General features: G+C 40.0%; 1 protein-coding gene across 1 annotated transcript in view; it reads right to left on the reverse strand.

Moving 5' to 3' along the window:
• The window catches only part of IntS6 (integrator complex subunit 6), a 132,271-nt gene that overhangs the window by 37,792 nt on the left and 82,149 nt on the right, over positions 1-12,330 (reverse strand). Inside the window, exons 8-9 of the mRNA XM_068346199.1 lie at positions 371-523; positions 39-266 (exon numbers count right to left, since the gene is read on the reverse strand). Of these exons, the coding sequence (XP_068202300.1) occupies positions 39-266; positions 371-523 (381 nt within the window). The remainder of the gene's footprint in view (positions 1-38; positions 267-370; positions 524-12,330) is intronic.

The following is a 12,330-nucleotide window of genomic DNA, read 5'->3' on the forward strand; positions in this document are numbered from 1 at the left end:
GACTTCTTAAATAAATATTACCCTATACTTTTACTTACATTAGCATAATAAGGAGGCATTGTACGTAGATAATTTTCAAACTGCATTCTCCATTCTTTGGTGGGTTTGAGACGATGAGTTTTGAAAAGATCATCCAGAAGAGGTAGCAAGATTGGGTAATTATAAGGCATTACGAAGAGATTTACGGTCTGAAGAGAAGTACTTGCCTTCAGATACCCAAAAGGATGACCTGCATCACTGTTTTTACTACTGTTTGAGATGTAAACCTGCAATACACAGTTGTATTTGTTAATAAGAATATTTCAACCATTCTGAGGACTTCATCTAAAAGAAGCATAACAATTATAACACCCACAAGAGTGAGACTTACCTGCCAACACACTGTAGGCTGCTTTCTTGATAGGATAAACTGTGTTAAAGGTGATGGTTCTAGTTCATACTTGTCAAACGGAAGATTATCTATTACCATTGGTTCTTGACTTGTACATGTAAATTTTACATTAGGATGAGCACTTCTAGCAGGCTGAAAATAGTATAAATATAAGTTGAAAATGGAAAAGAAATTAGGATAACACCTATAAAGGGAAATATTCTCCTTTCTTATAAGGCTGGTCAAATGGATTAGTTTCATAAACAAAAACTTGTCTACTACTGTATATTGCTACTTAAAACTTAATTTCTCCATATAAAACATAGGCTATATGTTATCATTATCAAGTAAAAAGACCAATAAGGGAAGCTGTTAAACTCTTAGTGTCAACTAATAGATTTTTTTAAGAGATTTAAATAAGAAATAATGTAAAGTGGACTAAACTATAAAGCCAAAACCAAAAGGGAGGGACAAAAATTACAAAGCAAAAGCAAGGCAACTGGGTCTGAGGGTACTTGGCAAAGAAATTTCTATTGCTTACAGCATTCCAACAAAGGTAAACTAAAGTGTAACCCCTACAAGAGTAAACAATGATTCAAATACAAAATTTATTTTCAAAGTAAACCCATTACTTATAATTAGTCATGAAACAGTACCACATGCTTCAGTGGCCCTTAAAACTACAAATTTAAAAAACTTTTAATTTTCCTAGCTATACAATGCGAGTCATTTAAAATGTTATTTTCATTATAAAATAAATTTTTAAACATACTTACCTGGTAATTATATATATAGCTTACGTCTCTGATGTCACGGCAGAAAATTCAAAACTCGCGCCAATCGCCGATTGGGTAGCCAGGTGTACTACCTGCGCACCCTAGCGAGGTACCTCGGAAACATCCCGTTCCCTCATGTTTTCTATGCCTCTAGTCTCTAGAGGGAAGGAGGGTGGGAATTTAATTATATATAACTACCAGGTAAGTATGTTCAAAAATTTATTTTACAATGAAAATAACATAAGACTTACCGGGTAGTTATATATATACTGTAGCTGATTAACACCTTTGGTGGAGGGTTAGAGACAGCCAATATAGTAGGAATTTTTTACTTAAGAGTTAATAAACAAACTTAAGGATTTGTACCTGATAAGGAAGCTGACTTCAATGAATTCTTTCATAATGTCCGCTTTCCTTATGAGATCCAGCGATCCGCCCAGGGGGCTGAAGACCTCTAGGAGCTGTTAAACCAGTCTAAAAGCCTCTATATGACAGGACCTCTTCCAATACCCTTGTTCCAGGCGCTCTCAAGGAACAAATTGACCACCTGATTAAAATCAATGATTGTGGGAGACTGTCGCAATCTCCACAAACCACCATAAAAATATAAAAGTTCCGAGAGAAGAAAAAGGTATTAGGATAAAGGGAACGTAGTGGTGGAACCTTCCCCCACTACTGCACTCGGTGTTACGAATGGTCCCAGAGTATATCAGTCCTCATAAAAGAGTCTGGACATGTTTCAAATAGTGTGGAGTGAACACAGATTTACTCCTCCAAAAGGTTGTGTCCAAAATGCTCTACCACAATCTATTCTGCTTGAAGGCCACTGAAGTTGTAACAGCACTAACTTCATGCGTCTTGACCTTTAACAACTTAAGGCCAGTCTCACTGTAATGCGTATGAGCCTCTCTTATAAGAATATGATGAAGACTGAAAGGACATTCTTGACCTCTGTAACGAGGGCTTCTTGCACGAGCACCAAAGAGCTTTCGACTTGCCTCGCAACTCTTACATTCTGCCCAGATAGAACTTCAGGGCTCTTACTGGACACAGGACTCTCTCCAACTCCTCGCCAAACACCTCCAAGAGATTTGGAATCTCAAAAGCCTTGGGTCAAGGTTGAGAAGAGCGGTCATTCTTGGCGAGGAAGCCTAACTGCAAAGAGCAGATAGCTTCGTTATCTCGAAAGCCAACATTTTTACTAAACGCATGAATTCACTAACTCTTTTAGCTGTCGCAAGACTAACACATAAAATAGAGTTTTCATCGTGAGGTCCTTAAATGAAGAAGAATGCAAGAGCTCAAGCCTGTCACTCATAAGGAACTTCAGGACAATATCCAGAATCGAAGCTAGTGAATCCTGGTTGTTTCGATGTTTCAAACGATTTGAGAAGTACCTGTAGGACTTTATCATTCGAAAAGTCCAAGATACTGTGCCTGACTACAGTCGCTAACAGACTCCTGTATCCCTTGATGGAAGAGGATGAACAAATGAGCTTCCTTCGAAGGAACAACAGGAAGTCAGCAATCTGAGCTGTAAAGATACTGGAAGAGAAAACAGAGTTGACTCTGCACCATTCTCTTAAACCTCTTACTTGGATTGATAAATCCTGATGGTAGAAGTCCTTATTGCCTTGTAAAAGCCCTAGCTGCCTCCTTCGAAAAATCTCTAGCTCCTGTGAGTTTTCGACAAACTGAAGGTAGTTAGATGAAGAGCTAGGAGACTTGAAAGGTACCTTTCCAAGAGAGGATGTCTGAGTAAACCTACTCTAAAGGAAGGCTTCTAGGAGAGTCCATCATCCATTCCAGTATCTCTGTGAACCATCCTCTTGAGGAACAAAAGGAGGCCGGCCACTAGAGTCACCTGGTCCCTTCATGTGACACAAACTTTGTATCACCTTGCAAAGAACATTGAACAGTGGAAAAACGTACACGTCCAAATTGGACCAGACTAACAGGAAAGAGTCAATGTGAACTGCTTTGAGATCTGGCACTGGAGAGCAGTAAGATTCTAGTCTCTTTGTCTGTGAAGACGCGAATAGGTCTATACGGACGACACCAAAGTCGCTTCAGATTCTTGCAGACTTCTCAATGGAGTGTCCATTCTCCATCTAAGGCTGTCTGCCATACGTTCTTCCCCCCTTGAATGAACCTTGTTAGAAGGATTATATTCTTCTCCTTTGCCCAGATGAGAAGACTCCTCGCAGTCCCGTAAAGGGACCTCGAGTAGGTTCCGCCTTGCTTGGCAATACAAGCCAATTCTGTGGTGTTATCGGCATTGACCTGCACCACTTTGTCCAAACTGACCCTTCAAAGTTTTTTGAGGGTCAACTGGACTGTCAACAGTTCCTTGTATGATGAGGAAGCTCTTCTGATCTTCTGTCCATAGTTCCAAAGCTTCCAACTGTCCAGTGTTGCTCCCACTCTGAGTCCGAGGCGTCGGGACACAACACAAGGTTCCTCTATTCAAAGGAATGACCTTCTGGAAGTTTGACCGGATCGATCCACCACTGAAGGCAATTTCCTCTGGCATCCGAAAAGGGATGCATACCAACTCTAGATCCTCTCCTTGTCCCAAAATGATTGAGGTAGAATTGAAGACGACGAAGAAAAATCACACAAGAACAATAGCTTCTAGCTTCTGACTGGCCGGGAAAGGAACCCTGGTCCAGGAAAACTAGGATGAACAGTGACATATCAATGGTCACAAAGAAAGATTCAGCCTTCCCAGGGAAAAACCCCATCCCAACAAGGAAAGGGTTCCCAACATACTCATCCACTTCCTCGCAGAACACTTCTGTACCTTTAGAAAAGATTGCAGTTTCAAGACGGCTTGCTCCGTTCTAAGGGGAGACGTAAAAGCCCGAAAAACCTTGACTCTGAATCACCATCCTTAGATAAAGTATCTTTCGTAATGGAGTCAGAAGATCTAACGGAAAAAGGGACGTGTGTTTATCAGGATACATCTCTTTAAGGTTCTGACTTCTGGCATCAAGGAAACCCAGATCACCGCCTCTGTCGCCGCGTTGTTCTAAGGCTATACGCTCAATAAAAACGTACGTGATCAAAGAGATCGGAACTAAGGCGTCCAAGATCTCGAAATTCGATTCGACCAGTGTCATCACAAAGTCCGAGGTTCCTATGTCCAATGCCATGCCTCATGCTAGATCTTCGATGTCGAGCGTCCTGAAAGACGTGGCGCCGAGCGTCCTGTAAGACGTGGCGCCGAGTGCCCTAGAAGGTGTGGCGCCGAGCGTCCTGTAAGACATGGCGCCGAGCGTCCTGGTGTCAGAGGAGACTCGACTTGTTGACAGAAGACCCATTAGAGGGGTGGAGCTGAGACCAAAACACACGACCCGAAACCGACACATTCTTCCCCCCTTCCTCCTTGTAAAAAAAACTTCAGATAAAGTTTGATTGCATAGCCTGCCTCTTAGACTCCTCTCTAGATCTGGGAGAGAGATCTATTGGAGCTAAAACTAAAGGAGGTTTCCCTATAAAAGCAAATTGTAATCCTCCTTCAGAAGATGTACTGACCAAAGGTCTGCTCCCCTCTTCTCCCAAGATTACCAGAAGTTGTGTAGTCTGGCTCTACTGCCTGAAGGCGAAAGCCGCCAGACTCTGCTTCGTCCTGTGTCCAGGCTGAAATGAGTCTTTTATAGTTCATATATGACATATCTGTTTTTGATGTCACTGTTTTAGAATGATCTATTGTTAATTCATTCTCATCATTTATTTATTTCCTTATTTCCTTTCCTCACAGGGCTATTTTTTTCCCTATTGGAGCTCTTGGGCTTATAGCATCTTGCTTTTCCAACTAGGGTTGTAGCTTGGCTAGAAATAAGATGTTATTTTCATTATAAAATAAATTTTTCAACATACTCACCTGGTAGTTATATATAATTACCAGGTAAGTCTTATGTTTAAAAAATAATAATAATCTCGTACCAGATACAAGATCTAGAGGACAGTTTATTCAGAGGAAAAAAGAAAGCTGCCTTTCCTTGGTCCTTCTGAGACTCCATCCAGTCTCCCATCATCCTTAAAGCTCCATAAAATAATTTGGAAACTCATCATTAAAAACTTTCATGAGTTTCTAAATCAACTGAAGGACGAAAGGACTTAGGATCTCCCCTTCTGATAATCTCAAATAATTCAACAGGAGAAAAGAGATCACCAATGTCTTCCTCTGACAAAGATCTTGTAAGACGTGGCGCCGAGCGTCCTGAAAAACGAGGCGCCGAGTGTCCTGAAAGACGTGCGCCGAGCGTCCTGAAAGACGTGGCGCAGAGCGTCCTGAAAGACGTGGCGACTAGCGTCCTGTAAGACATGACACCGAGCGTCCTGAAAGATTTAGCGCCGAGCATTAAAGCAAAATGATCATTACACAGCTCGGCGCGTTCGGTTTAATGACTTCCGATCAGAGGGTTCTCTTGGCCGACTGGCGCTCTGGGACAAAAACCGTGTCTATTTTGGTTCGTAAGCATTGCTATTATCAGCGAATATCTATGACTTATAGTATTGCTATTATCAGCAAATGTGATGCAATGCAAGACACTAACAGCAGTATTAGTAGCTTGACGTCCAACGCTCTTAGACTTTCCCATGGCAAGGGCGAGCGTTCTGGGAACGTCAACAGGGACGCTCGAGAGGACGCTGCTCGGGAGATAACGCCTCTCGTTTCCTTTCACCGATTGACATTCCTTCTCCCAGGGGTTGGGGAGCTTGGAAGAGGTCTAAGGCTAGGATAACAACGTCCACTGTGCTGAATAAATTCACTGCTCTCATATAGCACTGAAACTTGGACTTTTAAACTCTTACACCAAAGACCATAATTAGTCCTGCCCGTTGTGAGAGATCTTACTCTTCTGCCAAGGGCTTGAATAAGAATGCAATATCGTCTTTAGTTCTTGCTATATAAATTGTAACAAAATATTTTTTTTATAAAACATTAAAACTGATATTTTCATGTAAAATGATATTTTTATAATAAAATAAACCTTCAAACATACTTACACGGTGGTTATATAAAAATAACCACCGGGTAAGTCTTGTGTTTAAAAATAAATGTTGAACACACTCACCGGGTAGTTATATATAACCACCGGTAAAATTAAATGTTATAAATACTTACCCGGTAGTAACGTACAACCACCGGGAAAGCTATATATGATTTAAATGAACAGATACAGTAGGGTCCCGAATTATGCGAGAATTTGGTCGATTAATGACCTTGTGTAAATGGAAAATCGCGAATTTCGAAACACACAACTAACAGAAATAATTCCATTGCGGCCATGGCAACCAGCAATTTGCCTATTCAAATGTGTTTACTACCCATTTCCAATACTTTCTTTGTACTATACTGTATTTCTTTATAATATCAAATTGTTCTTGTAAATAAATAAAACATTTAATATACTTTAAAGTTCTAATAACTTGAAAAATGGTTAAAATTACAACCAGGATAGGTGTAAACACCATATATTTCCCGTTATAACACAACCCAAAATACAGACAAATTTTAATGTTTGTCATATCTATTGTATAATACAACTGGTGAATAGCAAAACCATCACTCTATAGACTAGCTTGTTGTATGATTGAAAATCCAGAATTATCAAAATAAAGGCGATTTTATATCATGCGTTTCCTAAACACGCTAAAAAGCACAATAGAAAACGACAACCAATGTTTTGTTTACGTTTATCTCTGATCACAACGAAGAAACAGACGCATTTATACATCTGTGTTTTTGAATTGACAGCAATTTTACCAAGTATAGATTATATGTTGAATTTGTTATTACCAATGTTCTAATTATTTTTTATTAGAACTTTCAAATAAATGAAATGAATGCCATTTATGAAATGTTTTTCTTTATGATGCCGCCTGAAACGGAAACCTTCCATTTGTTTACGCTCCATCTTCGATCATAATAAACAAACGAATGCATTAAACACACATGATCTAAGTCATAACTAATGATATTACAAACATTTAGTAAACATTATGTTATTAAAAATATTTTACTTACCGTATCCATATAAATTCCTAAATTCGTAGCAAAGCTGGAAATTTTTTTTCCTTATGCGTTTAATCTACAATAGCAAACTGCCGCTAATGACAGAGTGATAACTTACGATAATTCTAAACTGTTACGAAAGCTAATTGTCCTTTCCGTATCCAAAATACTTTTCCTAACTTCAGTTATAAGTCAACTTGTACCCACCTCAATTATGGATCCATATGCAAAAAAAGGTAAAAGAAGAAAGTACTAGGCCTATTTTTAAAGTCACCGAACAATTAGGTTACCGCTATAACGTTCGATGTGAGAGAGAGAGAGAGAGAGAGAGAGAGAGAGAGAGAGAGAGAGAGAGAGAGAGAGAGAGAGAGAGAGAGTTTTAAAGTACTAAACAATAAATATGATAGGTTATAACACATTGGTGTTTATGTAATATTAACTGTATAGATGGTTTGAATAAGTTAAGAAATGGTGTAAACAATTCTTTGTTATTATTGTATTCGCGCGGAAGCTAGACATCAGCTGATGTGATCACAGCCAAAAGTAAAACAAAAATAAGTTAGCAATACTCGATTTTTAAAACACACCCGAAATTTAACAACATAAGTACATGTTTTATTATAGCGCAATTGACATTTAAAGAGTAAAAATTTTCTGGAATAGAATGGTGTTTCCTAAAAAATAGTGGTTTGCGGACGAAATCGGTTACCGTATTTTAAGCTATGATTGAAATGGATGTATACACGGTATAATTTTTTCGTTTTGTATTTAATTGACACTTCAAGAAAACCGATTTTGGTTTCTTCATCTATTTGTAAGTATTGTATAACGAGAGAGAGAGAGAGAGAGAGAGAGAGAGAGAGAGAGATCAGCTGTTGTAATTGAATGTCGTGTTTTTGTTTCGTGTACCCCCTGAAGCGAGGAATTGATCGCCACAACTAACAATATTCATGTTAATTTCATTCTTAAACTCAAGTTGCCATATGTGAACTATGGTTTTATTTCTTACGGAGAGAGAGAGAGAGAGAGAGAGAGAGAGATTTCTGCCATCAAATCTCTCTCTCTCTCTCTCTCTCTCGGATTTTCACCTATCGCGGCCGGGTCTGGAGCCTATCTACCGCAATAAACGAGGGTTCACTGTAACGCATATATATAAATGTAAACAACCCTTAAATCTTCAGGGTTCCCAAAAATAGTGATTTGCTACACTTTACAATTGGAACATATATATGAATATACGACTAATACTAGAATTCCCAATATCGAAAAGAAAATAAACAACGATACCAAGACATGTTGGGACTGCATCGATTGTCATGAGAACTGCGCAGCGTAAAATTAACAATACGCTAGTTCTATTTAATCTATGAAAATAGATCGATGATTTAAAGAACGAATACTAAAAGGACACATTTTCTTAAAAAAAATTTTACATTAAAAGTTAAAAACTTTTTGTAAGATAGAATTCCTTTTCATTCTTTACAAGAAAAAGCAAATAAAAGAATTTTGCATGTCATACTACGTATATATTATATGGATTACGTCACAGAGTTGGCGGAACGTATCTCCGCCAACATGTCTTAAAAAAGTAGGTTCGTCAGTTTTACAGCAGGGGGAAAAAACTCGCAAACCTACCTCTTTCGAGAAACGAATCTACCTCTTTCAAGAAACGAACAAAATTAAAACACTAACACTCAGTAAAAATAAAACCCAACCAGCGAAGGCTAAAAGTAAATTGTACATCACCAAGAAAACTGTAATATACAGGTTACAGCAAGTGAAAAATCCAACGATGTTGCCGCTACGGTGGCAGAGAAAATATGAGGGAACAGGGGATGGTTCCAAGGTACCTCGTTAGGGTGCGCAGGTAGTACACCTGGTTATCCAATCGGCGAGAGTTTTGAATTTTCTGCCATAACGTCAGAGACGTAAGCTATATATATAACTCCCAGGTAAGTCTTATGTTTAAAATGAGTTACTTCTGGCAAAGCTAGTTATGGCCAGTTGAATAATTATCGAAGGTCTGGCAGCCTGGTATAGCTACATAACCCTCCCTCATATTGCATTGGTATGATGTTGCTAGTGGCTGATATCTCACTCTAATTCTGGTCGAGACTTGAACGATGGATACAGCTAGAAGTAAACTTTAAATGACTCTGGTTTGTATAGCTAAGAAAAATAAAAGTGGTTCTAAAAATGTGTAGCTTGCTCTTATGTAGATACAAATAGTTATTTAAATGGGGAGTCATTCTTAGGTGGGATGAAGTTCCCTGAACCAAAAAGGGAAACTTCCTGGCCCACAACCCAGGATGTCTGTGCCAGGATCTTAATAAAGGAGAGGACCTGGCATTCTAGCATCCCGTGACCCGTGTATATGAGAAGGTTCAAAAAGGGGGAAAGTTGTAAACATCCATCCCATCCCAGTTGTGTTGGAATGCATCTTCCACCACTGCTGCCATGTCTGGAACTAAGGAACAATACACAGCTAATATGTGGATAAGTGGCAAACATATCGATGGTCAAGGAACCTCTGAACCAACTATCGTCCCTAGTCGACTCAGATTGTCTATCACATTCTTCTTCCCTGGGATGAAACGAGCTATGAGGTGAACAGCATTTACTAACACCAAATGATGCATCCTTATCGGCAATTGACAAAGGAGGCGAGACATGGAGCCTCCTTGCTTGTTGTCACTCTTCAACACTACCAAGTGACTCTTGACAGTATTTGTGAAGTGGCATAATGCTGTGTATGCCACAGACCCGAGATCAGTTATATAGAAGATGAGCTCCCCACCAAGGTTCTTTTCCTGGATCCACCATACAAGATTTGATCCGACATCTCGAGGTACTCTCGGCAGCGGACTAAGAGTCAGATGTCTAGGAGCACCCAGACTTCAGACCGCACTGAATCGACTTGTGATGCATCCTTCTGAAGGGAACGAGCCTCTCCAGGGAAGCAGGAAGTCCCAAAATCCATGCCAAAAGCGGGCCTGGAGGAAAAGCCTTGTTAATAACTGTGCTGTGATATGCAGGAACCAAAAAATTCTGTCTCATGATGGTAATACTCTGGCCTCAACCAAGTCTTTGATCATGCCAAGATACCGAAGAAGGTGCTGGGGTTCAAGGATGGACTTGAGATTTATACAGATCCCAAGATCACGATAAAATCTAAGAAGATCTCTGTGGTGGATAAACTATTCTTTTGAATCTGCCAGTAACAGCCAGTCGTCCAGGTAACAAAGAAGACTGATAGCCATGGCATAAGCCTGAGGAAATAAGAGTGAAGACTTGTAGTGCCATGGACAGGCCAAAGCACAGCACTCGAAACTGGATGATCCTTCTTTGGAAGAAAAATCTCTGATATTGTACTTCCTTGACTTTGGATGGACTGGGATCTGGAAGTAGCCATCCTGGAACTTAATGGACAGCAGGAAGTCATTCTGTCAAATGTCTTAAATAACTGTACAGGGTGTTTATACAGCTTAAACAGGGTTTGAAGAATGAACCCGGCCTAAGGAGCGAAGGTAATAGTAAAAGGTTTTATCTGGAAGTGCGACCCAACAGTCTTCGAGGAGTAAGAGGAACTCCTGACTTCCCCGAAGATTGAGGAAAGTATGATCCCAACAGAAAAAGTTGGAGTACAGCAGCATGATGGCAGAGTGTATCCTTTGGTGTATACTCAGAGAGATGCGTGTAGAGTGCAATGATTTCCGGAATGTACCCCCGAAAAAATCACTAAGAGAACATGGGAAAATCTGGGCTAAAAAGGAGAGAAATAAAATTTCTTAAATTCCTTCAAAGCCGAAGCAATTGTCAACCATGGAACTTCTCCCATTGAGAGGGTGACCACTCACTACACATAACACAGGGGGACTCAGATGAGCATCTATGTCCTCAGGACATAACAGATGAGGATCGATGTCAAGGTAGCTCAAGATATCCCACATAGGAATTCCTCAATACCAGGACAAGTATGTATAACACAGTTGCTTCATACTCACTCTGTAAGAGAAAAAGACAGCGATTAAACAAAGCAAAAAAACTAGCTTCAGCGGCCAGAAGACAAGCCAAATATCACCCACAAGCAACATCACACCAAGCTATATGATCTGAGGGAGAGTGTTACAACCATACCAGGCTGCCAGACCATCTATAATTCACCATACCATCTATAATTCTTCATCAGGCCATAACTAGCTTCGCTAAAGTCCATCTATCTACCAAGGCACTTCCCCCAATTTTGGGGGTTGCTGACATAAAAAAAAAAAAAAAAAAAAAAAAAAAAATTCTTTTTTTTGGGTCATCCCAGCCTGACGATGGATTCAGCCAAGTTTGGTTGATACTGCTAGGGTGCCAAAGCCCACCCTCCCTCAATCACCCACCAAAAACGAAGCTTCATATGCCGAATCCCCTACTGCTGCTACCTCAGCAGTCACCAAGGTAACCGGAGAAAGCAGCAGGGTCTATCAGAACTGCGTCAAAATTACTCGCCATTCATTCCTATTTCTAGCAAGCTCTTTTGCCTCTCTCACATCTATCATGCTATCACATAGAGCTTTCTTCACTCCATCCATCCACCCAAACCTTAGCCTTCCACTTGCATTCATAATCTTTAATAGGTGGCCATCTTCCATTCTCTCTACATGGCCTAACCACCTCCACACATTCATATCCACTCTAGCTGCTAATTCACTTCTTACATTTGTTCTATCCCTTACTACTTCGTTCCTAACCCTATCTAATCGAGATACGCCAGCTATACTCCTCAGACACTTCCTCTCGAACACATTCAATTTCTGTCTCTCCGTCACTTTTATTCCCCACAACTCTGATCCAAACATCTCACTTGGTATAATCCCTTTCTCATACAGAAGTCTCTTTACATTGATTAACTCTCAATTCTTTACCCCTCCCTTCATTGCCCCTATCACTTTACATCCTTCATTCACTCTCTGGTGTACATCTGCTTCCACTCCACCATTTGCTGTAACTTCAGACCCGCAAGTACTGTACTTAAAACTGATCTACTTCCCAAAGTAACTCTCCATTCAACATAACAGTCAACCTACCAACACACTCCCTCCCTTGTGCAACTCAAAACCTTTCTCTTACCCACATTAACTCTCAACTTCCTTCTTTCACATACCCTACTAGCC

Source organism: Palaemon carinicauda, chromosome 22 (genome assembly GCF_036898095.1).
Source record: "Palaemon carinicauda isolate YSFRI2023 chromosome 22, ASM3689809v2, whole genome shotgun sequence".
Classification (NCBI taxonomy): domain Eukaryota; kingdom Metazoa; phylum Arthropoda; class Malacostraca; order Decapoda; family Palaemonidae; genus Palaemon; species Palaemon carinicauda.